Source organism: Saccopteryx bilineata, chromosome 2 (genome assembly GCF_036850765.1).
Source record: "Saccopteryx bilineata isolate mSacBil1 chromosome 2, mSacBil1_pri_phased_curated, whole genome shotgun sequence".
In the NCBI taxonomy this organism is placed as follows: domain Eukaryota; kingdom Metazoa; phylum Chordata; class Mammalia; order Chiroptera; family Emballonuridae; genus Saccopteryx; species Saccopteryx bilineata.
Window position 1 is genome coordinate 113,420,138 of NC_089491.1, and position 25,665 is coordinate 113,445,802.

General features: G+C 41.0%; 1 protein-coding gene across 1 annotated transcript; it reads left to right on the plus strand.

The window, feature by feature from the left end:
* The first annotated feature begins 4,096 nt into the window (after positions 1–4,096).
* On the plus strand, positions 4,097–25,157 carry CCT2 (chaperonin containing TCP1 subunit 2). Its single transcript, XM_066257645.1, has 16 exons — positions 4,097–4,210; positions 5,103–5,177; positions 5,277–5,342; positions 6,789–6,900; positions 7,783–7,859; positions 8,385–8,497; positions 9,688–9,890; positions 12,868–12,968; positions 13,507–13,634; positions 16,013–16,116; positions 18,984–19,103; positions 19,489–19,617; positions 19,785–19,888; positions 20,586–20,685; positions 21,566–21,707; positions 24,891–25,157. The coding sequence occupies exons 1-16, from the start codon at positions 4,208–4,210 to the stop codon at positions 24,919–24,921; spliced, it is 1,608 nt and encodes a 535-aa protein (XP_066113742.1). The 5' UTR covers positions 4,097–4,207; the 3' UTR covers positions 24,922–25,157.
* Positions 25,158–25,665: the final 508 nt, after the last annotated feature.

The following is a 25,665-nucleotide window of genomic DNA, read 5'->3' on the forward strand; positions in this document are numbered from 1 at the left end:
AGCTTAGGAGAAATGACAGTTTTATCAGTTCTTATGAGTGGTGCGATAGAGGCACACAAAAAGGCATCTAACTCAGCCTGAGAAGGGAGGTTTTCGAGAAAAGCATGAGAAAGATAATCCCTGAAGTATTTGATGATAGTCTATAGATTAGAGAAGGAGAAGAGAGGATGTCTTAGGGAGAAGGAATAGTGAATGCACAGATATATGGAAACACCATAATGTTCAGTGGTGGCAAGGGTTCCATATGATGAGCATGGGATGCAAAGGCAGGGTGAGGAGAGAGAGAAGTAAAAAAATGAGAGACATCGGAACCTGTAGAATGCTAAGGAGTTTTAGTTTAATTGAGGTTAGAGAGTTTGAAGGATTTTAAACATTGGAGATATAATAGTTTAGAAAGATTACTCTGATATCAAAATAGAGGATATATTAGAGAACATTTTAATAAAACAGGGAGACTGATGAGGAGGCTCTTATAGAAATGAAAAAAAATAGTAAATGCCTATTCAAAGGTGTTGTTAAAGGAGTGTTTTATTTATTGCTGTGTACCAAAGCACCCTAAAATTTTGTGGCTTAAAACAAATAATTTTGTTATTTCTCACATTGGTATAGATCAGGGTGGGTGGGCCTGTGGAACTCACCCCAAATTACAAAACTAGTAATGGAAGAGTTGAAATTCAATACACAGCCTGGTTCCAGAAGGCTGAGCCTTTAAACCACAGGGCATGGGTGACACCAAAGAAGGTAAGAGGACAAATCAAAAACATGCAGTGAAGCCTGGCCAGGCAGTGGCACAGTGGATAGACTGTTGGCCTGGGATGTAGAGGACCCATGTTTGAAACCCAGAGGTTGCCAGTGCTTAGCTCACCAGATTGAGCGTGGGATCACTGGCTTGAGCATGGGATCATAGACACAACCCCATGGTCGCTAGCTGGAGCCCAGAGGTTGCTGGCTTAAGCAAGGGGTCACAGCTGGGCTGGAGCCTTCCAGTCAACTGGAGCTCCAGTGGTGCAATCGGTTAGCGCGTGGTACTTATACAGTCAAGGCACATAAGAGAAGCAATCAATGAACAACTAAAGTGCCACAAGAAAGAATTGATTTCTGTCCCTATCTGTCTCTCTTGCTAAACAACAATAAAAACCATGCAATGAAGATAGGATAAATTGCTGAATCCTCTCATAGGGGTCTCCTCCTGGCTGTCTCTTGCCTCAGCTACAAATGGCAGAGCATGCCTCCCTGTCCCCATCCAAAAGCCTCTGGGGAGCCCTGTCCCCACTCCAAAGCCCAACAGGGAGGCAGGGTTGGTTTCTCCACTCACAGTCTCAGACTTGTTTGCCAGAGGACATATTTCCAGGTATATGATTTGCCTACCACAATAATAATAGGAGTTTTCAGTATCGTGCAGGAATCTTAGCTTCTCATTATTGTGACTTCTCATTCTAGTGTGTGATTTGGGATGCACCTGTTCAAGGACATTTCCTGAAAGAAGAGCATGTTTTCCCACAAACACAAAATTTTGGTAGATATAAAATAACAATTTGTCCAGTCTGAACATCCCTTTTCATGATGGGCCTTGGGAATAGTGTAAACCAGGGTCAGCACTACACAGGCTGGTTCCTAAAGGATCAGATCATAAACACATTAGGCTTTATGGTTTATACTGTCTGTCAACACTTACTCTGCCATTGTATAAATATTGTATTGCACAGTATAAAAAATAGATAAGTTTGCTTGTGTTCCAACCAAGCTATGGACACCAAAACAAAGTTTCATATAATTTTAATGTATCATGAAATAGTCTTTTATTTTCAACCATTTAAAAATGTAAAAATCAAAATAAATAAATAAATGAATTAAAATGTAAAAATCATTCTTTTATCATACAAAAACATGGTAGGCAGGGTGGGATTTGGTTTCCATAATTTCTCAGTCTGTAGTGTAAAATAACCCCCAGAGTATATCTGAATAGTAGAAACAATTAAAAATTTAAAACATCTACCAATATTAACAAGTTGCCAAAAATTCAAGGGCTTTTCTAATCAATCACTCAAGGGGAGAAAAGGGTATTGGTACATGATAGAAATTGAATAGAATTTTTAAAGTTTTGAAAAATTTTTATTTAGAAAATTAAATTTAATGTGATGACATTGATCAATATGAGTACATAGATTTCAGGTAAATTTTTTTTTATAAAGTAGGAGGGGAGATAGGTTACTGCATTGCACCCCACCAGTATCCAACAGGCAAGCCCCCTAGCTTGGATGCTCTGCCCATCTGGGGCTGCAGCTTCGTTGCTCGGCAACCCTAGTGTCTGAGGGGAGGCCACTCACCATCTTTAGCACCTGGGGCCAACTTGCTCAAACCGTTGGAGCCATGGATTCAGGAGTGGGGGAGGGGAGGGATGGGAGAGGGGTGGAGAAGCAGATGGTCACTTCTGTGTGCCCTGGCCTGGAATCCAACACAGGATTTCCACATGCCAAGCCAAGGCTCTACTGCTGAGCCAACCAGCTGCTAGGGCCTCAAGTAAACATTTCTGTAGCATATGAACTGTTGATTGTGTTGTGTGTCCATCGCCCAAAGTCAAATCATTGTCCAGCACCTATATTTGTCCCTCTTGACTCACTCCCACCCCCGAATTCTTTTTTAAGCACAAAATTTTACTTTGTTTAAAGGGTCAATTTAGAGAGCAACAAAAATGTTTGGGATTGATCTTAATCTCTACCAAGACATTTAAGAGTATTAATCATCTCTAGGAGTGGGGAGAAGGAGGAATGAAATGGCAAAGCCTCGGGAAAGAGCAAGCAGGGCAAAGATCAAGTAACCGTCTCCATCTCCATCAGGGCTTACTAACCTTGTCCTGGAGAGTCAACATCCAATTAAAAACAATGTTTTAAAACTCAGTAAAAGAAATGTCAGTCTTCCTCCATAAAACTCAATTAATGATATTAAAATACCAATAAAATGTTACTTAGGAATTTTTTTTTGGTAAGTAGCCCCCACCAAGAAAACTGAAAAAGTCGACTGGTGGCCTTTGGGTAGAGGAACTGATGAGATTGGTAAATTATATTCTTCATTTTTAGTATATAATACTTTAATCTGTATATGTGATACTTCATTTTTATAATAAAAGTTTTAAAAATTTATTGATTGCAGAGAGAGGGATGGAGGAAGATAAACATCGATTTGTTCCACTTGTATGACCTGGAATTGAACCGCAGTTTGGGCGTATTGTGCACATGTGGTACATTAAGTCAAAATTTTAATTTATTTAATAATGTTTATTTTTATTTAAAATTTTTTAATGTTTACTTTACTAATTTGAGAGAGAGTGAGAAAGAGAAACACCTATTCCTTGTATGTGCCCTGACAGGGAATTGAACCAGCAACCTCGGCGCTTCAGGAGGATGTTCTAAACAACCCAGCCATCCAGCCAGGACAAATCAAAATTTTTAAAGATTAATTTTTTTTGTTTGTTTGTATTTTTCTGAAGCTGGAAACGGGGAGGCAGTCAGACAGACTCCCGCATGCGCCCGACCAGGATCCACCCGGCATGCCCACCAGGGGGCGATGCTCTGCCCGTCTGGGGCCTTGCTCTGTTGCACCCAGGGCCATTCCATTCTAGTGCCTGAGGCAGAGGCCATGGAGCCCTCTTCAGCGCCCAGGACCAACTTTGCTCAAATGGAGCCTTGGCTGCGGGAGGGGAAGAGAGAGACTGAGAGGAAGGAGAGGGGGAGGGGTGGAGAAGCAGATGGGCGCTTCTTCTGTGTGCCCTGATCGGAAATCGAACCCAGGACTCCTGCACGCCAGACCGACGCTCTACCACTGAGTCAACCGGCCAGGGCTGTTAAAGATTAAATTTAAGAAAAACGTGCATAAAGGAACTCCGTTTTGCGCAAGCCCCGCAGCCAAGAACTTTTTTTATTCTTAGGGTGTCTGCTCCCAATACGGCCGCCCCAGCAAAATGTCAGACCATCCCCTTCCTCCTCCCAAGCCGGTGGTGCTGCAGGGCGGGGAGCGTGAGTCCAGACCCCGCCTCCCCAGTGGGGAGAGCTGCGTTTGCGACCTGGGGGCGCGGCAACATTGCAGCGGCGTGCCGGCTGAGGCTCCGCCCCCGGCGGTGGAGCGTGTGTCGTCACATCCGGCTTCTCTTCCCTCGGATCCCGGCTGCTAGCTGTGAGGGAGAAGCGTGAGTGGTCAACTCCTCGGAACCATGGTGAGCCTGAGCCTGCTGGCGCTGCACCGCCATACCCCGCGAGCGTCTGCCGCCCCGCCGCTTCCTATTGTCGTTCCAGCGCCGCGGGTTCCCTGTGTCTGTCCCCCGGAACCGCCGCACATGGTGCGGGCCGCGGAGTGTGGCCTGCTCCCCGCCCGCCGGTTAAGCTCTCCGGGCGGGCCAGGGGGAGGTGGGGACCTCCAGGCCGGCGGCCTGTTCTGACTTGGCCTCTCCTCAGTCCAGGACTGTGTGGCCTGGGGTTCAGTTAAAGCGAGGAAATTTCTAGTGCCCCGGGCGGGTCGGCGAGGCAGGCCCCGCCTTCCTCGGGGCGGAGCCAGGGGCGGCGGGCAGGGAGCGGCCCGGTGGCGGCCGCGCCGCCGCGCGCTCTCATCCTCCCGAGGTTGTCCGGCGAGCGGCCTACAAACCCTGCCTGCCATACCCTTAGGTTACGGTCACCGCCAGTCTTGGCATTCTGAACAGTCAGCCTCTTAAGTGTGTAATTTTTATTTCTGGAGCACATGTAGATCCAAGATGCAGGGTCGCCTTCTTATACAGCATTTAGGAGTCCCGCCTTCTTTTCCCTCAAATGAATGACTGCCAGGCTGATGGAGAGCTCCATTTGAGAAAGCACTCTATTCCGTAAATTAATATTTTCTGTTTTGCCTACTTGTAAGTCTAATGAAAGGCATCTAAGAATATGTATTAAAGAATATTGGCATTAAGATGGGTGCTAGACTTACCCTGGGATCACTTTCTAAATTAAATGTTTTACCACTGTGCTGGACACCTGGAATTAATAAAAACAATATTGAATGTTACCTCTAATTGAAAAATTAAAAAATGAAATTTAAAAAGAACGTTGGCATTCAAACTGGTCCTTGATTTTCCTTAGGCGTCCCTTTCCCTGGCACCTGTCAACATCTTCAAGGCTGGAGCTGATGAAGAGAGAGCAGAGACAGCTCGTCAGGTAAACCTTGTTTTCGTTCTCTTAAAGGTACAGTTGTACTTTTAATACAATTTTAAGACTAGAACTGATTTGGATAATCTCTTTGATTTTTTACTGCAGTCTTCCTTTATTGGTGCCATCGCTATTGGAGACTTGGTGAAGAGCACCTTGGGACCCAAGGGCATGGTAAGGAAAATGGAGTTTTTATGTTTTGATACTGTTTTAGAGCCCTTAGTGGAAATGTACATAGTAATTAATGTACTATATTGGATGCTTAACTCTTAATTACACAGGTAAGACATAGGTATCTTTTCCTTACTAAAAATTAAAACAGTACCCGTATGGCTGATGTCCCATTAGATCCCACTTCCGTCCCCACTGACAACCACTGATACCAGTGGAATGTAAATCTTTTGTTACCTTTGTTCACTTATATAAATATGTTTATTTTCTGTATTTTTTTATATAGTCATAATACTTTATCATAGAATTTTTTTAATTTTTTTTATTTATTTTTATTTTTTTACTGGGACAGAGAGAGAGTCAGCTAGAGGGATAGATAGGGACTGACAGACAGGAACGGAGAGAAATGAGAAGTATCAATCATCAGTTTTTCGTTGCAACATCGTAGTTGTTCATTGATTGCTTTCTCATATGTGCCTTGACCGTGGGCCTTCAGCAGACCAAGTAACCCCCCGCTCGAGCCAGTGACCTTGGGTCCAAGCTGGTGAGCTTTTTGCTCAAGCCAGATGAGCCCACGCTCAAGCTGGCAACCCCAGGGTCTTGAACCTGGGTCCTTCTGCATCCCAGTCCGACACTCTATCCACTGCGCCACTGCCTGGTCAGGCTCATAGATTTATTTATATGTAGCTTCTCTGCAGTTTGCTGGGGGGGTTTTGTTTTTGTTTTTTTGGGGGTTTTTTTTGTATTTTTCTGAAGTGAAAAGTGTGGAAGCAGAGAGACTCCTGCATGATGCGCCCAACTGGGATCCACCTGGTAAGCTCACTAGGGGGTGATGCTCTGCCCATCTGGAGCATTGCTCCATTGCAACCAGAGCCATTCTAGCACCTGAGGCAGAGGCCATGGAGCCATCCTCAGCGCCTGGGCCAACTTTGCTCCAATGGAGCCTTGGCTGTGAGAGGAGAAGAGAGAGAGAGGAAGGAGAGGAGGAGGGGTGGAGAAGCAGATGGGCGCTTCTCCTGTGTGCCCTGGCTGGGAATTAAACCTGGCACTTCTACATGTTGGGCCAACGCTCTACCATTGAGCCAACCTGCCATGGCTGCAGCTTGCTTTCTTAAAATTCTCCTGTTTTAAGTGTAAAGTAATATTCAGTCTTGATCATTTTATAGTTTACATTTATGGTTGTATTGAGTGACAATTTGTTTCTTTTGTTTTGGCTGTTCCAGTACTACAACAACCTTGTTCATATCTCTATTGTTCTAGTGTTTTTTTTAAGAGTAGATACCAAGATTTGCTTGTGGGGTGTATGCATTGAAAACATTTGACTGAATACTGCCTTATAGCCAGCCATTCATGATATTTAGCTATTAGCAGTGTATGCCAATACTGATTTGCCCATGTGCTGTCAAGAGGTACTTAGATTTTAATTTGAGCCAAACATGTTTCTTTCAGGACAAAATTTTGTTAAGCACTGGACGAGATGCCTCTCTTATGGTGACCAATGATGGTGCAACTATTCTAAAAAACATTGGTGTTGACAATCCAGCAGCTAAAGTTTTAGTTGGTAAGTCTGAAGAGGATACTGTTTTGTTAACACTTTTTTTTTTTTTCATTTTTTTTTTTTATTTTTCTGAAGCTGGAAACGGGGAGAGACAGTCAGACAGACTCCCGCATGCACCCGACTGGGATCCACCCGGCACGCCCACCATGGGCAACGCTTCGCCCACCAGGGGGCGATGCTCTGCCCCTCCGGAGCGTCGCTCTGCCGCGACCAGAGCCACTCTAGCGCCTGGGGCAGAGGCCAAGGAGCCATCCCCAGCGCCCGGGCCATCTTTACTCCAATGGAGCCTTGGCTGCAGGAGGGGAAGAGAGAGACAGAGAGGAAGGGGGGGGTGGAGAAGCAAATGGGTGCTTCTCCTATGTGCCCTGGCCGGGAATCGATCCCGGGTCCCCCGCACACCAGGCCGACGCTCTACCACTGAGCCAACCGGCCAGGGCCTACTGTACTTTTGATTAACTGTTGTCCACTTTTTAATTACTGTCATTATAAAAATACAGGCTTCTGGAGAGCCATGGAGTTATTGATGGTAAAACTATTGCATTCAGACTGAATAGTTCCAAAGAATTCATCAGTTGAGGAAACCTAGATAAGTAAGATTTGATTAGTAGTGAGTATACTGTAGTTGGAGGATTAAGTAAGCTACAGAGAAGTAATTTAAAAGGCAGAATCAGCCCTGCCCAGATTGTTTTGTTGGTTAATGCATTGTCCCAATACACAAAGGTTGTGGGTTCAAACTCTGATAGTGGCATATACAGGATCAGCTTGATGTTTCTGTCTGTCTTTGCCTTTCTTTCTAAAAATCAATTTAAAAAATTAAAAATAAAACAAAAGGGAGAATAAAATATAAGTGAGGTAATAATTTCTTTTTTTTTTTTTTTTTTTAAGATATGTCACGGGTTCAGGATGATGAAGTTGGTGATGGCACTACCTCTGTTACAGTTTTAGCAGCAGAATTACTAAGGGTAAGACTACCTGAGCTATTTCAACTTGATTTTATTTTACTTTATTTATTTGTTTATATTAAGTGAGAAGTGGGGAGGCAGAGAGACAGACTCCTGCATGTGCTCTGACCTATATCTGCCTGGCATGCCCCCTATGGTGTGATGCTCTTCCCATCTGGAGCTGTTGCTTCGTTTCTTGGCAACTGAGCTATTTTAGCACCTGAGGCTAGGCCATGGAATGATTCTCAGTGCCTGGAGCCAACCTGCTCCAACTGAGCCATGGCTGCGGGAAGAGAAGAGGGAGAATGAAAGAGAGAGAAGGGAGAATGGAAGGGGGTGGAGAAGCAGATGGTCACTTGTCTGTGTGTCCTGACTGGAAATCGAACCTGGGACATCCACATGCTGAGCCGTTGCTCTACTGCTAAGCCAACAGGCCAGGGCCAGCTTGATATTATTAGTTATTTTTGCTACTGTGGTTAAATGTCAGTAATATGTCCATCCCACATTTTTACTATTGACAAGCATTTTTCCACTGTTTATTAATAGGAAGCAGAATTTTTAATTGCAAAAAAGATTCATCCACAGACCATCATTGCGGGTTGGAGAGAAGCTACAAAGGCGGCACGCCAGGCTCTTTTGAATTCTGCAGTTGATCATGGGTTGGTATACCAAAATACTACTGTTTCGACATTCTGTTCAAAGTATGCTCAATGCACGAAGTCTAGAGAACAAGGAAGACATACCCAAACATGATCTTGCTGCCTCATCCTGCCCCAGCAAAAAACCCCACATCACCTCCTGAGGTAGCCACTGAAGTTAAAGTTTGGGTTTTCATTTTTTGCCCAGATAATCACAATAAGTGAAACAAATAGTAGCGTTGTGTATAGGGTTATTGCCCTCTTTAATGTAGTTGAACAACATCCACATTTTTGGGTGTAAGTATTATCTACAATATTTTTAACTGAGATAGGCACTTGATCATATCACTGCAGTATAATTTACCTATTTATAGTTAGAGATCATGTTTTTTTTTGTTTTTGTTTTGTTTGTTTGTTTTTTCATTTTTCTGAAGCTGGAAACAGGGAGAGACAGTCAGACAGACTCCCGCATGCGCCCAACCGGGATCCACCCGGCACGCCCACCAGGGGCGATGCTCTGCCCATCCTGGGTGTCGCCATGTTGCGACCAGAGCCACTCTAGTGTCTGGGGCAGAGGCCACAGAGCCATCCCCAGCGCCCGGGCCATCTTTGCTCCAATGGAGCCTTAGCTGCGGGAGGGGAAGAGAGAGGCAGAGAAGAAAGCGCGGCAGAGGGGTGGAGAAGCAAATGGGCACTTCTCCTGTGTGCCCTGGCCGGAATCGAACCCGGGTCCTCCACAGAGATCATGTTTTGACAATGTTTAGTTTTATGTTGTAACAAAGTTGTTACCCAGAAAAAGGTTTAAAGAAGTATTGCAGAGTTCAAAGATAATATGAGTGCTTTAAGGTATTTTACAAGTAATTCTCCAGAAAAAAATGTACTAATTTCCACTCCTACCTATATAACAGTGCCTGTTTCATCACATTCTTGACAACATTTGGTATGCTTTTGTGTGCTTGTCTTTCTTTTTTAGTAGTCTGTCATTTTTGTGGGGAAAATAGTATCCTTTAATTAGCATTTCTTGATTTACTGGTGAGGTTTAATTCTTATCACATAAGCCCTGACTCTTTGGGGTGAAATCATCTATTGACATGAGTATCTGAATAAATTTTGTGAAGTAAAATAGGGTTGGTAAATTGAAGAAACATTTAAGAATTAAGCATTTCATTTTAAGAAAATCGTATGAGTTTTTTTGTTTGGTTGTTTTTTAGTTCTGATGAAGTTAAATTCCGCCAAGATTTAATGAACATTGCAGGAACAACATTATCCTCAAAACTTCTTACTCATCACAAAGATCACTTTACTAAGTTAGCTGTAGAAGCTGTTTTGAGATTGAAAGGCTCTGGTAATTTGGAGGCAATTCACATCATCAAGAAGCTAGGAGGAAGTCTGGCGGATTCCTATTTAGATGAAGGTATGTGTGTATGTTGAATATGGGGAAACAAGCTTTGATGAGATGTTGAGAACTAAATAATGAATCCTGTTTTATCTAGTCAAGACATAATATTTGAAGGCCCTGGCCGGTTGGCTTAGTGGTAGAGCGTTGGCCTGGCGTGCGGGAGTCCCAGGTTCGATTCCCAGCCAGGGCACACAGGAGAGGCGCCCATCTGCTTCTCCACCCCCCCCCCCTCCTCTCTGTCTCTCTCTTCCCCTCCCACAGCCAAGACTCCATTGGAGCAAAGTTTGCCCGGGCGCTGAGGATGGCCTGTGGCCTCTGCCTCAGGCGCTAGAATGGCTCTGATTGCGGCAGAGGGAAGCCCCAGAAGGGCAGAGCATCGCCCCCTGGTGGGCGTGCCGGGTGGATCCTGGTTGGCGCATGCGGGAGTCTGTCTGACTGCCTCCCCGTTTCCAACTTCAGAAAAAAAATACGAAAAAAAAAAAAAAAAGACATAATATTTGACAAAGCCAGGAAAGTTGTCTTTAGGACAGGAATTATATTGCAACCATTTTAGTAATTTTTTTCTTTAATTGTAACATTGTATTTAGAAAGTCATAAAGGTAGAGGAAATGGGCTCAGGAACCACGTTACAGAAGTTAAAGAAGGGCCTTTGGCGCCTAGGAGAAAGAGTCAAAGATACTGTGTCTTGAGGGGAGGAAGTAAGGGAGAGGAAAAACATGGACCTGGGGTGGGGAGCACCCATTTTTATCATCTATTTGTTAAATTGACAATGTCCTTCATCTCACACCATCCCAGCATTTCTTTGATGGTATCTAGATTTTGCTTTATATTTTGAGGATATTTTCACTAATAAAAGTTATAGTTTCTTTTATTAGAAATCTGCTATTTTCAAATGGTGCTTTTTCAGGATTGCGTGTGTTTTCCAGGAAGAATCTGTGTTAAATCATTTAGTTCAGGGGTCGGGAACCTATGGCTCGTGAGCCAGATGTGGCTCTTTTGATGGCTGCATCTGGCTCGCAGACAGATCTTTAATAAAAATAACAATGTTAAAAATATAAAACATTCTCATGTATTACAATCCATTCATTTCCTACCGCTCATGTTCATGGTTGTGGGTGGCTGGAGCCAATCACAGCTGTCCTCCGGGACAACACCAAATTTTTATTGGATAATGCCTAATGTACACGGGTTGTTGTATGGCTCTCATGGAATTACATTTTAAAATATGTGGCGTTCATGGCTCTCAACCAAAAAGGTTCCCGACCCCTGATTTAGTTGGTAGATGTTGAGATATAGTTCTTGGTGTTCTTAAAGAGTGATAAGTGAGTCTTGGCAATAGCTATTTCCCTAGTACTAGTATATGTTTATAAAGTAGGAATTTTCCAAATACCTTTACATTGTATTTATGTAACAAAATGGCCTATAGAAGATGGTGTAGGCATTCTCTTCTGTAGGGAATAAAAGAAAGGAGTAAGTTATACTTAAAATTTCTGCTTTGCCAATTATTTAGATTCCCGGTGTTGCTGCATGTTATTTGTGTCTTCCAAGGGAGTAACAATTCTGAAAATATTCTTGATTGACTTTATCTGCAAGGGCTCTGTAGCATTTCTCATAGTTCCTAGTGGTAGGGAAAGATAAAACAAGGATAGCTACCATTCTTTGTTTGTCTGCTCTGTGCCAGCATTCTAACAGTAATTTTACTTAAAATAGAGCAGAAAACCCAAGATCATAATGGTTTAGTAAAATAAGTTATATGTGCATCTAAAGGAAGCCTGGGGGGAGACGCAGTACTGTGTTCAGGTGATAGGTGTAAATCTGCAGGGCCCTAGGAAGGTAATTAATATCTATGCCACTGGTTATATTCTCATTTTACAGATGAGGAAGGTTTAAGGTGTCCAAGGTTTTGTACACAGCCTATATGCATCAGGGACATGATTGGGGCCAAGTTTGTCTGACTCCATTATCCATGACTTTGTCATTTTTATCACCAGCCTCAGTTCTTTAAAAATTTCAGTAATCTCTAGCAATATCCTGTGTATCTGAAGCTTCACAGCTTGTTTTGTCTTGCATTGGTTTAAGCTAATGATAGTGGACTTAATATCTGTACATTGCAACCTATATCCTTCTGTATGTACATAGTATACTTTATATCTGAAATAAGCATTTCAGAATACCATACTTTTTTTTTTTTTTTTTTTTTTATTCTGAAGCTGGAAACGGGGAGAGACAGTCAGATAGACTCCTGCATACGCCTGACCGGGATCCACCCGGCACGCCCACCAGGGGCGATGCTCTGCCCCTCCGGGGCGTCGCTCTGCCGTGACCAGAGCCACTCTAGCGCCTGAGGCAGAGGCCAAGGAGCCATCCCCAGCGCCCAGGCCATCTTTGCTCCAGTGGAACCTTGGCTGCGGGAGGGGAAGAGAGAGACAGAGAGGAAGGGTGGGGGTGGAGAAGCAAATGGGCGCTTCTCCTATGTGCCCTGGCCGGGAATCGAACCAGGGTCCCCCTCACGCCAGGCGGACGCTCTACTGCTGAGCCAACCGGCCAGGGCCCAGAATACCATACTTTTAATATTTGTGCTCTGCTCTTAAATTTTTGTTTCATGCGTTTTTATTTTATTTTTTTGTTTCACATTGTTTTTAAATGACATGCTAAATTGATTTTTGTGATACTGTTCAAATGGAATGCTTTATAGGGTCTAGGAGCTTAGGCTTAGTTTAAGCACTAAAGTCTTTTTTTTTCTTTTCACTGAATTTTTGGATCACACTGGTTAACAAAATTATACAGGCTTCAGGTGCATAGTTCTACAACACATCATCTGTACACTATTGTGTGACACTATTGTTTGTTCACCACCCTAAGTCAAGTCTAAGCATTAAAGTTTTAAATTAGACCTAAATGTGTTCTTTGAAAGTAATTTGATAAAGTGAACAACTTTGTAAGAATTATTAATTCAACCTTTATTTAATACAATTCTATCCTTATATTTTAGGGTTCCTGTTGGATAAAAAAATTGGAGTAAATCAACCAAAGCGAATTGAAAATGCTAAGATTCTTATTGCAAATACCGGTATGGATACAGACAAAATAAAGGTATGTTTATATTTCTTGAAACTGATGGTTAGCTGCTATATAAACTTGGGCTGGGAATCAGTTGCACCACAAAGCTTAGACCAGGGGTCCCCAAACTACGGCCTGCGGGCCACATGCGGCCCCCTGAGACCATTTATCTGGCCCCCGCCGCACTTCTGGAAGGGCATCTCTTTCATTGGTGGTCAGTGAGAGGAGCATAGTTCCCATTGAAATATTGGTCAATTTCTTGATTTAAGTTTACTTGTTCTTTATTTTAAATATTGTATTTGTTCCCGTTTTGTTTTTTTACTTTAAAATAAGATATGTGCAGTGTGCATAGGAATTTGTTCATAGTTTTTTTTATAGTCCAGCCCTCCGACGGTCTGAGGGACAGTGAACTGGCCCCCTTTGTAAAAAGTTTGGGGACCCCTGGCTTAGACTATATATGGATGTGTACACACACATTTTTTGGTGTCTTTACAGAACAATATTTACACATGCTATCGGACTCTGGAGAGTAATGAAAGTGATGTTGTTTTGCTGCTTTCCTCTGTCTTAGATATTTGGTTCCCGTGTAAGAGTCGATTCTACAGCAAAGGTTGCTGAAATAGAACATGCAGAAAAGGAAAAAATGAAGGAGAAAGTTGAACGAATTCTTAAACATGGGATAAATTGCTTTATTAACAGGTCTGTATGTTCTTGTGGTAACAATATTTGTAACAGTCTAAGAAAGGATTTTTTCCTGAAAAGGCTTATGGAAATACCTTATTGAGTTAGTGATTTATTTAGGAACTACTGTTTATTCCAGATAAAATTGTGCAGCAAGGCATTTGTATTACAATAATTTTAGTGATATTTTGTAATTATATTTTACCAAACCATTTTACGTTAACAGTAACAGTCTTTTGATTTGGCATTATGTTATTAGATTTGGCTATAGTTACATATATTTGGAGGAGAGAGTTAATTTTGAATTAAATGATGGGATTTGAAATAGCTAAAAACTAATAGCATAAAAATAAAACAAGAATGAAGAGATGACAATATTAAGACTTAAGGCTTTTAATTTGTATGAAAAAGTGTGTGTAAACCTTTCTCATGTATTGTTAAGTGTCAGTATTTAAGACTTTTATGGATTGTCTGGGGAAAAGACCAAGAGGAACAGCACATTTCAGTGAAATGGCTGCCGTTAACTCTTGAGAGATAATGTTTGGTGAGAAATAATTGTTTAAGTCAAATGTGGGCTCTTTAAAGTTAAGTTTCTAATCTTCTCTTTAATCTATGAATCTGATAAGACACATTTTACCTAGCAGTACATTATTCTGATTATAATTTCTTTTTTTAAATTTACAAACTTGAAAACAGATGTTCTGTTTACTCCTACTGTGAAAGTAACATACTTATTTGGGAAAATAGAAAAATATTAAGGAGAAACAGAATCTAGGGCAGGGGTCCCCAAACTACGGCCCACGGGCCACATGCGGCCCCCTGAGGCCATTTATCCGGCCCCCGCTGCACTTCTGGAAGGGGTACCTCTTTCATTGGTGGTCAGTGAGAGGAGCATAGTTCCCATTGAAATACTGGTCAGTTTGTTGATTTAAATTTACTTGTTCTTTATTTTAAATATTGTATTTGTTCCCGTTTTGTTTTTTTACTTTAAAATAAGATATGTGCAGTGTGCATAGGGATTTGTTCATAGTTTTTGGGGGGTTTTTTTGTATTTTTTCTGAAGCTGGAAACGGGGAGAGACAGACAGACTCCCGCATGCGCCCGACCGGGATCCACCCGGCACGCCCCCCAGGGGCGGATGCTCTGCCCCTCCGGGGCGTCGCTCTGCTGCCACCAGAGCCACTCTAGTGCCTGGGGCAGAGGCCAAGGAGCCATCCCCAGCACCCGGGCCATCTTTGCTCCAATGGAGCCTCGGCTGCTGGAGGGGAAGAGAGAGACAGAGAGGAAGGCGGGGGGGGGGGGGGGGGGGGTGAGTGGAGAAGCAAATGGGCGCTTCTCCTATGTGTCCTGGCCGGGAATCGAACCCGGGTCCCCCGCACGCCAGGCCAACGCTCTACCACTGAACCAACCGGCCAGGGCCGTTCATAGTATTTTTTATAGTACGGCCTTCCAACAGACTGAGGGACAGTGAACTGGCCCCCCTGTGTAAAAAGTTTGGGGACCCCTGATCTAGGGTCTTACCTTAGGAATTCTTTCCTTTGACTTGTGTGTGTGTGGTTCTAGTTTCACTTTTTCTCTTAGTTGTGATCATATGCTATAAACTTGTAATTCACTTTTTAAATTTAGCAGTGTATAGTATTTTTGCTTAAAATTACAAACTTTTATGATTTAAAAATTGTAACTTGTACACATATTCCTAGTGAGCATTGAGGTCACTGGCAAATTTTGTTATTTTGTATAACAGAATTCTTGCTGTAGATTTCATGAGTGGAATTAAAGCATATGAAAATTGATAAAGTTTGAATGTGTTACTGTTTGTTTTCCAGTTTATACTACCAATAGCATTATAAAAAAATGAAAAGCTCCCTGGCTGGTTTGCTCAGTGGTAGAGCATCAGCCTGGCATATGGATGTCCCAGGTTCGATTCCCAGTCAGGGTACACAGGAGGAGCGCCCATCTCTCCCTCTCCCTCCCTCCCTCTCTCCCTCTCTCTCCTTCTACAGCCATTGCTCGATTGGGACAAGTTGGCCCTGGGCGCTGAGGATGGCTCCATGGCCTCTGTCTCAGGCGCTAAAAAATGGTTCCAGTTGCAAAGGAGCAAGGGCCCCAGATGGTCAGAGCATCACCCCCTAGTGGGTTTACTGGGTTTATCCCAGTTGGGGCTCATGCGGGAGTCTGTCTCTGCCGCCCCTTCTCACTAAATTAGGAAAAAGAAAAAAAAATTAGTATTAGCATGGATGCACTAGTGTTGCAATTTATAAGTTATTGTATGGGTAAGAAATTGTATCTTGTTCTGATTTGCATTTCTTTGATTATTGTTTAGATAAACTTCCCTTTTTTTAGTCTAATTATTTTATCTTGTGAAGTAACAATGTATTTATGTATTTTATTTATAGGCAGTTAATTTATAATTATCCTGAACAGCTCTTTGGTGCTGCTGGTGTTATGGCTATTGAACATGCAGATTTTGCAGGTGTGGAACGCCTGGCTCTTGTCACAGGTATGGAGGACAAGCATTAATTTTTATTTTAAGATTTTACTGAATTTTGCCTGACCTGTGGTGGCGCAGTGGATAAAGCATCAACCTGGAAATGCTGAGGTCGCCGGTTCAAAACCCTGGGCTTGCCTGGTCAAGGCACATATGGGAGTTGATGCTTCCAGCTCCTCCCCCTTGTCTCTCTCTCCTCTCTGTCTCTCTCTGTCTCTCTCTCTCTCCTCTCTAAAATGAATAAATAAAAATTAAAAAAAAAATTAGTCCTTTAAAAAAAAAAAAAGATTTTACTGAATTTTAGAGAGAGGAGGGCGGGGGGAGAGGAGTAGGAAGCATCAATTCATTGCTTCTTGTGTGTGCCTTTACTGGGCAAGCCTGGGATTTTCAAACCAGGGACCTTTGTTCATGTTGATGCTTCATCCATTGCGCCACCACAGGTCAGGTGAAATAAGTCATGAATTTCTAACAAATGTAATAATCACTCTTGCATTTCCTGAGTTTTAGTACAGTTGCCTCTTGAACTACATGGGGCTGGTTGGGGTGGCAAGTCCCAACTCTGGGCAGTTGAATATCCACATATAACTTTTGACTCTAATAACTTAGAGTTGGCCCTTCATACCCAACTGCAGTGGAAAAAGTTGACTCTGAATAACAGGTTTGAACTGCACAGGTTCTTTTAAGCCCACTTAAAAGTGGACCCATGCAGTTCAAACCATGTTGAAGTGTCAACTGGATATGTAATTCATTGCTGAGTGTACAGAGACATCCCTTTAAGGAATTTAGACTTTAAACAGTTATTCTGAAATCTGATTTATGCTTTTTGCATATCTTGCTCATTATTTTTATACATTATATGCCAGATTTACTTACTGTTGGCGTAGATTCCTTTTTGTGTTTTAAAGGTACACACTACATTATTTCTCACAAATCCACTAGTTTGTGTTATTCATAAAGTCTATAGAGCTTAAAAGAATCTTATGTCTTACCTAGTTTATTATGTATTGTAGTACAGTTATGATAATAACCTTCACTGAACAGTTAACTATATCCTAGAGAGTGAGTCAAGTACTTAAACATTGCTTTTGTTAATTTTTAAAAATTTCTGAAAGTAATAAATATTGAAATAAATGAAACAGTCCAGCAACGTATGATGAAAAGTTAGTATACTCCAACACCCTTCAGAGGAGGTATGAGTGATGTAATCAATCCCAGTTGTGTGGAATAAAAATTATGTTTACAGAAAAGGTATCTAAATCAAAATGATGTAGAGTGCAACTTGTCCTTTGTATTGTGGTAGGGTTTTTTTGAGGGGGGTTAAAGACTTGATTGATTTTAGAGAGGAGGGTAGGTGAAGCAAGAAGTGTCAACTCATAGTTGCTTCACTTGTTCACTTTTTTTTAGTGACATAAAGATAGGGACAGACAGACAGGAAGGGAGAGAGATGAGAAGCATCAATACTTCATTGCAGCTTCTTAGTTGTTCATTGATTGCTTTCTCATATGTGCCTTGATGGGGGCTGGGGAGACTACAGCAGAGTGGGTGACCCCTTGCTCAAGGCAGCGACCTTGGGGTTTTGTACCTGGGTCCTCGGCATCCCAGTCTGATGCTCTATTGACTGCGCCACCACCTGGTCAGGCTAGTAGTTCATTGATTGCTTGCTGTATATGCCTTGACCAGGCAAGCCCAAGGTTTAGGACCAGCATCCTCAGCATTTCAGGTTGCTGTTCTATTCACTGTGCAACCACAGGCCAGGCTGTAGTAGTGGTTTTTAAAGGAACCTCTTAAGTAGCCTTGGAGAAACTTAAGTATTAAAGACCTTTATTCTCTTAATTTTCAGTTCCTTGAAAATGAATGTGAATAGGTTGGAAAGTTGGTTTGGAATCTGGCAATGAGAATTAAGGAGAGTGGGATTTGAGATGTAAATCCACTGAGAATGTTGAATTCTGTTTGGAGAGTTTTAAAATGGGAATCTCTACCTTTTGTTTAATTAACCCGGAAAGGAAATTGCTGGTCCTTTCAGTTTATGGCATGGAAGATGGAAAATAGGAATAGAAATAAGACATGGAATAAAATGAATTTACTTTCTGACACCTCAGTTAAGTTTGCTCTAGGAAAGTCCCAATATACATTTCCCCCTTTTCTAGGCGTTACTGGGGTTTTCTGATATTTTAGTTGCTGTGATAATTAGCAATATCAAGTGCTCACTGTTTAAGCTGTTCCTAGAGTGTGTACATCTGTTGACATAATAGGACTAGTCAGATATTTTCATTTTTGTTTTGGGAAATTGTGTCATAAGAATGCTGGTCTTCTGGATTAGATTCAGAAGAGAATCTATTTAAACTCAGACTTACAAGTAAATTTTAAAGTTTCAATTTAACCTTTGGGGGTTAGTAGTACACAATGTATACATAAGGATATGAAGCTATAGACTGCTTGAATTTGAATCCCAGCTTTACTGTATTTGTTCAATCTGTGTAACTTTGGATGGGAAACTAAACTCTTTGCTTTAGTTTTACTGTTTCTTCTTTGACTGGTTCTAGAGAGAGGGGAACTGATTTGTTTTTCCACTTATGCATTTATTGGTTGGTTCTTGTATGTATGCTCTGACTAGGGGGATCGAACTTGCAGCCTTGGTGTATCGGGATGACGCTTGAACCAATTGAGCTATTCAGCCAAAGCCATCATTTCTAAGTGGGATAATAATGGGACCTGTCTCATTAGGATTGCTATGAAGACTAATCATCCAATTTATATGAGGTGCTTCAAAGAGTGTTTGGCATATAATAAGCAATCAACCTAAAAAAATGTTATCTGTTCATTACTGCTTATTAAAAAACAAATTTTAAACCAGTTGTGCATTTAATTTTTGTTTGTAGGTGGTGAAATTGCCTCTACCTTTGACCACCCAGAACTAGTGAAGCTTGGAAGTTGTAAGCTTATTGAGGAAGTCATGATTGGGGAAGACAAGCTCATTCACTTTTCTGGGGTAGCCCTTGGTGAGTGATCGTGTGAGTCCTGGTTATTTAGGCTCCTAACTCTTTGCTAGGCACTGTTGAAGTGAAACAAACAGTTACATAGTTACTAGGAAATGGTAGGTTTTAGTTATTGTGAAGTACAATATATGTTGATTTTGATATCTTTTGACGTCAACCTTATATTAATCATACCTTTGCAACCAGTGTATTTTCAACATAATTGATTTTTTGATAACTTAGAACTATTATGAACATGGATCGTTAGAAAAATTTATGCACCAGTGGAAGACATCACCTTTCAAAACAAAGTTATAAAACTAACATCTACATAAATAATAGAAGGCAGATTTTATGTTTTATAATTAAGTGTTCATTGTGACATACGAATGTTATTTTTTAACATCAGGTGAGGCTTGTACTATTGTTCTTCGTGGAGCCACGCAACAAATTTTAGATGAAGCGGAAAGATCTTTGCATGATGCTCTTTGTGTTCTTGCCCAAACTGTGAAGGATTCTAGAACAGTTTATGGAGGAGGTAAAACATTTTATTTTTGAAAAGTATAGTATAAATTATAAGTGGTTTTAATAAAAAGTATATTTTGCCTTTGCACTTAAAATGGTTGACATTTAAGGGAAGTCAGTGGTTTAGAGTTTTGGAGATAACTAAGCATAATGCTATTTTACTGGATTTTTCATCCATAGGCTGTTCTGAGATGCTGATGGCTCATGCTGTGACACAGCTGGCCAGTAGAACACCAGGTAAAGAAGCTGTTGCAATGGAGTCTTACGCTAAAGCGCTGAGAATGGTAAGTTTAAAATAAGAAATCTGAAGTTATATTTTCTTGGCATTGATGGTTTTTAAGTAAGTATATTTTTCTAACCCTGGCCGGTTGGCTCAGTGGTAGAGCGTTGGCCTGGCGTGAAGAAGTCCCAGGTTCGATTCCCGGCCAGGGCACACAGGAGAAGCGCCCATCTGCTTCTCCACCCCTCCCCCTCTCCTTCCTCTCTGTTTCTCTTTTCCCCTCCCGCAGCCCAGCCGAGGCTCCACTGGAGCAAAGATGGCCCGGGCGCTGGGGATGGCTCCTTGGCCTCTGCCCCAGGCGCTAGAGTGGCTCTGGTCACAACAGAGCGACCCCCCCCCCCCCCCCCCCGAGGGGAGAGCATCCCCCCCTGGTGGGCGTGCCAGGTGGATCCTGGTCGGGCGCATGCTGGAGTCTGTCTGACTGTCTCTCCCCATTTCCGGCTTCAGAAAAATACAGGGGGGAAAAAAAAGTATATTTTTCTAACGTGGATAGAATATGTTTGTTTTGGATTTGAGAAGAACTGGTTGGTTCACACTGCTTTTAAATTTGATTCTGGAGTTTATTTTCTTTACGAGCAGTAATTAAAAGGAAGTGTAGAGTTTTATTTTTCCAAATACATAATTTTGAAAAGCTATTTTAGTTACGCATAAATGAGCTATATTAGAATAGACCTTAACCCTTTGTTTTCTTCACCTCATAGTTGCCAACGATTATAGCTGACAACGCAGGCTATGACAGTGCAGACCTGGTGGCGCAGCTCCGAGCAGCCCACAGCGAAGGCAACACGACCGCCGGGCTAGGTAAGGAATCAGTGGAGACCTTGTAGTTAGAGTGACTCTTTATCCCTTTTTTTTTTCCCGAAGATGAATTCTCATGATAACCAAATTAAAGACTCCTGTGGCCCTTTTGTAAGCATTACATATTCTAGGAAAATGTTTTACTTCATATTCTCAACACTGCAAAACTTTGTTATTCCATAAAGGGTATATAAATCTAGTTAGAAGAGTTGTAACTAGTTTGTTGTATTTTAACTGTAGAATTTAAGTACATAAACAGTACTTACATTCTGAAATAAATGTAAACTTTCCTGTATCTCTTAAAATCAGCATTGACTCCTAATCTCACAGTAAACTTTTTCTGAGACATTTTTAAGTGCAGGTCTCTGATATATAGATAAAAGTGGCCAAAAGGGCAGATTTAATTCAGATTGAAAAATATCCCAACAAACTATTCTTACAGGAGCAGTCTTAGAGAGTAGATAATCTTGCCACTGGACAAGAGAGCTGAAGAATAATGGTCTGTATGATGATAAAGTAGAATTCTTACAAGAAGAGAAATAGATGACTTAATAAATTCTCTGCACGTTCTTAAGAATTCATGGTAATTAGTGATGAGTAAATTTTTCTGTAATAATTTTAATATATATGTACATTAAGATAAGTGATCTAGTATTTTCTATAAATTTTTTAATTTGACATAGTTGCTCACCATTAATACAAATAATCTGTATTTGGTATATTTAGGGTTTTGATTTTTTTTTTTTAAGGCTTTTTTTGAGTAATGGAGTTGAGTAGGTGTAATTTTATTTTCGTCACAGGATTAATTTTATAAGTTATTAGTGATGTTTTGATACTTGCTAAAACTGTAGTTGTTTATTTAGTAAATGCTTTTTCTCTTCAGATATGAAGGAAGGTACGATTGGCGATATGGCAATACTGGGTATAACAGAAAGTTTCCAAGTGAAGCGGCAAGTTCTTCTGAGTGCAGCTGAAGCAGCAGAGGTGATTCTACGTGTTGACAACATTATCAAAGCAGCACCCAGGTATTATAGTACTTTATAAAACATTGCTTAGAAGAAATTATTAACATGGAAACAGAAAATAGCTGCGTATATTTAATAGTGGTAGTTGATGGAAGTGGAGCCATTTTTTGCCTAGATAAAAGTATTATGCAAGTTATTTTTCCCCTTTTTTTAGAAATTAATGGGATGGCATCCATCAGCAAAAGTACATAGGTTTCAGGTATACATCTCTATAGCCTGTGACTATTGATTGCATTATTTACCCATCACCCAAAGTCAAATCATTGTCCATTACCATATATTTGATAGAGTAGCTCTCAGGATTGAAAAGGCACAGAAAGAGCTAGGCTTGGAAAGATCAAGAACCTGAGAGCTTGTGGGTGTGTAGTAGTAAGAACTGATATCTTTTTACCATGATGGGTTAGCCCCAGTCATTTTCTGTCCTGGGTACACTTTTCCATATTGACATTCTTAAGCACATAATGAGCAGAGTTCCTTACATATTCTGACAATACCAGCAGTTTTTCTAAGGTGTAAAATTCTTTTTAAAACTCATATGAAAGTAGTCAAGTGGCCAGAAAATCTTAACTTTTAAAAATTCAGTTAATAATTTTAATTGTTCCTACTAGTAGGTAGCAAAACTGTTTATTTTACCTGTTAGTGGTGGTGTAGGGAGATGGCAGAGTATGGTGGCTTGGACCAGGGATGGAAGTAAAGGTGATGAGAAGTAGTTGATAAGAGAGTATTTTGAAGGTAGAGCCAGCAGGATTTGATTATGGGTTGGATACAGGGTATGAGAGGAAAGAGAATTATGAATAATTCAAGGTTTTTTTAGGGGGAAATAATGAGTTTCTCTTATCTGAGATGGGGAAGGTTTTTGTAGGGAAGAAGGGGATTTCAATTTGGGATTTCAAGATGCCTTTTAATGATTGAGTTGGGTAGTTGAGTCTAGTTTGGCAGAGAAGTTGGAGCTGTAGTTATAAATTTAGGAGTTGTCAGCCTCTCTGTGGTATTTATAGCCATTAGACTAGTCCAGTCCCCAAGAGAGTGAATGTAGCAGCTAAAGGAGGAGAACGGTTTCAAGGACTGAGCACTGGAGAATTCCACTTGCAAGTTTGGGAGGATTTAAAGCAACCAGCGAAGGACACTGGAATGTAAAGTTGGGTAATTACTTGAACTAGGTGATGGCTACATGAGGATTCATGATGAAATCTCTGCTTTTATATACATTTGAAGTTTTCTATAATAAACTAAAGGTTGGGGTGCTGTAGGGGGTTGCTACTGAGGTGGGAGGAAAACTAAGGGAATGTGTGTTCAGGAGCCAAATGAAGGAAGGATTTAGGGAGGAGGAAAGATCAACTACCAAGATGATGCAAAAAAGTCAAGTAAGATAAAATTGACCTTAAAATTTAGCTTTAATAACAGGCCATTGGTAATCTTGACAAGCAGTTTTAGTATAGTGGAGGGGGGTGGGAAAGAGGAATTGGAGGATATGTATGTAGACTGCTTTTTGGAGGAGTCTTTTGAATGGAAGCAGAAAAGAGGGATAGTAGCTAGAAGAGTATGGATCTTTACTTTGAAACTTCAGTTTGTTTAAGTGGAGCAATTTCCTAGAGTGAGGAAATGACTGATGCAGACGAGGGGAAGCTGTTCACTGAGTATCTGCAAGAAGGGACAGGACCCAGAGTTGGTTTTAGATAGGAGCATAGGAAGTTCATCTGTAGTAACAAGAGGGAAGTAGGAATGTCACCAGGAAATTGTGCCTTAAATGCACTTGGTTACAAAGGATGTTTTGGGGCAGGACCCTGCAGTACTCTTCTTCATGGGTTTCTATGAGTGGCTGCTATCCTAATACTATTAAAGGAAGAAGAGTAGAAAATAGTGATTTGGATATAGAGAGAACAGATAAAATGGTAATTAAGTCTTTTGCAATGTAGTGGAAAGAGGACTGGGCTAAAAAATCTAGAGATTCTCTGCTTCTGGTGTTGGGAGAATAGGATAATGAGGAGCACTTCCCTTACAAGCTTTCCATATTTTGAAATGGAAAATTGGTGAGGGAACGAGAAGTTGACAGTCTTTTTGGAAATAGTGCCACCAAAGATGGCTAAATGAAGTTATGTATTCTGTTGTCTTTTAAGCAGAATGATAGCAAGAGGAAGCAGTTCAGTTTAACTTTCTGACTTGGGGTCAAGGTTACATAATCACATTCACTCAGAAATATTCACAATATTTCAGTTCCCTCAAACACCTTTGAAGTACACACTGTAATACCTTACTTGATCTGGTAACACTTATTTTAGAGGTTTTAAGTATTAAATGTATTAGAAATTCTGATATACTAGGCTGTGGATTTCTTTTTATACTAATTAATGGTATCCAGAGGACACCTCTTCCAGATCAGTGCCCTTTGACAGTTACTTGATTACTTTTTCTGTTTTGACACCTTTTAGCATCCTAGTCATACTCCCATAAGCTACTGAGGTTGGTATGGTTTATTTCTTTATATAATCCAGTGTACTGTACTCCTTGGGTCTATTTTTATGCTTTCCTGCTTCTCTTAACTGTTGTGCTTGCCTCTAGAAGCAGTGTTTTTCAGGCCCTAGCCTCTTTAACAGACATCAAGTAAAAAATGGCACTAGTATTCCTACCATGCCACATTCCTGAGCCATTGACTGTATGATTACCAGGGGATAAAAGTTTTAACACCTAAGATGCAAGAGACTGTCGGCAAAATACTTGACCCCCTCACCACCTTACCTGTTTGGCATTGGCCTCCTTCATTTAGAAGAGTGATCCAGAGATTTTCAACTGGAGGCCCCAAAGCCTTGTCATTTTACAACTTTTGGTTGGGAGTAACCGTCTTTGAGTTAGTAAAACGCCCTAACACAAAATTTCCTAACAACTTACTAGTTGGAAACATGAATTTTAACCATTTTCTGGGAAATAACATACTTGTTAAATAGATTGGATAAGAAGTCAAGAACTGCTAAATTACTGCAGATCCTCAAATTTACAGATTAATAAAATGATATTAAGGGTTATTCTGGGGTAGAAACCTCTTAAAGAGAGTTGGGTTGTATGGTCTTAATGAAATTAGGTAGGATTCTAGCTGTGTTTGTATTTAATGTAAACTTTTGATTATAAACATGCTTTTCATTTTTACCATTGATTTTTTCTTAAGTTTGTGTTGTGTAATTCTTGCAGGAAACGTGTCCCTGATCACCATCCCTGTTAAGCATTCCTTATGCTGTTATGCTCTGGACCAGTTCATTGCAGTTGTTTGAAAGACTTCGACTTCTTAAAGAAGATTATAGAATCGAAGTTTATTTGTGGTTCTTCTATCCTTAAGTTTGGACATTAGCTGACCTTTTACTTTAATGGGGCTAATTTATTTGCTGTTTATTTTCCATAAGATTCAGTGATTTAAAAGACCACTTCTCATACTGCATCAGAATAAAAATTTGAACAATACCTTTCTTATTGACTTGTTACTTGTAACATAATGGGTATGAATGATTGTACTTTAGTATAGAGTTGTTTCAGCTTAACTACTTATCCTTAAAAATTTATGATTTTTTTTTTTTTTTTTTTAAGCAAGAGCAAGAGGGACAGACAGGGACAGATAGACAGGAAGGGAGAGAGATGAGAAGCATCAGCTCTTCATTGTGGCACCTTAGTTGTTCATTGATTGCTTTCTCCTACATGCCTTGACTGGGGGGCTGCAGCTGAGCCTATGATCCCATGCTCAAGCTGGTGACTCTGCGCTCAAGCTGAGTGAGCCTGCACTCAAGCCGGCAACCTTGGGGTCCTCAGCATCCCAGGCCAACGCTTCTATCCATTGTGCCACTGCTTGGTCAGGTTGAAATAATTATGTTGATTAATCTAAATCCAAGTCAGGTGTGATAAACATACACTAATCTTATGGTCTTAATTATATGTAACTTTTAACCTATTAGTGAACATACAGTCTAGTATTCAT

Excerpts from the sequence above, each read along its gene's own strand:
- CCT2 (XM_066257645.1), top strand. Across the intron at positions 8,498-9,687 it reads AATTCTGCAGTTGATCATGG|TTCTGATGAAGTTAAATTCC; the intron begins GTTGGTATACCA and ends GTTGTTTTTTAG. Across the intron at positions 19,889-20,585 it reads ACGCTAAAGCGCTGAGAATG|TTGCCAACGATTATAGCTGA; the intron begins GTAAGTTTAAAA and ends TTCACCTCATAG.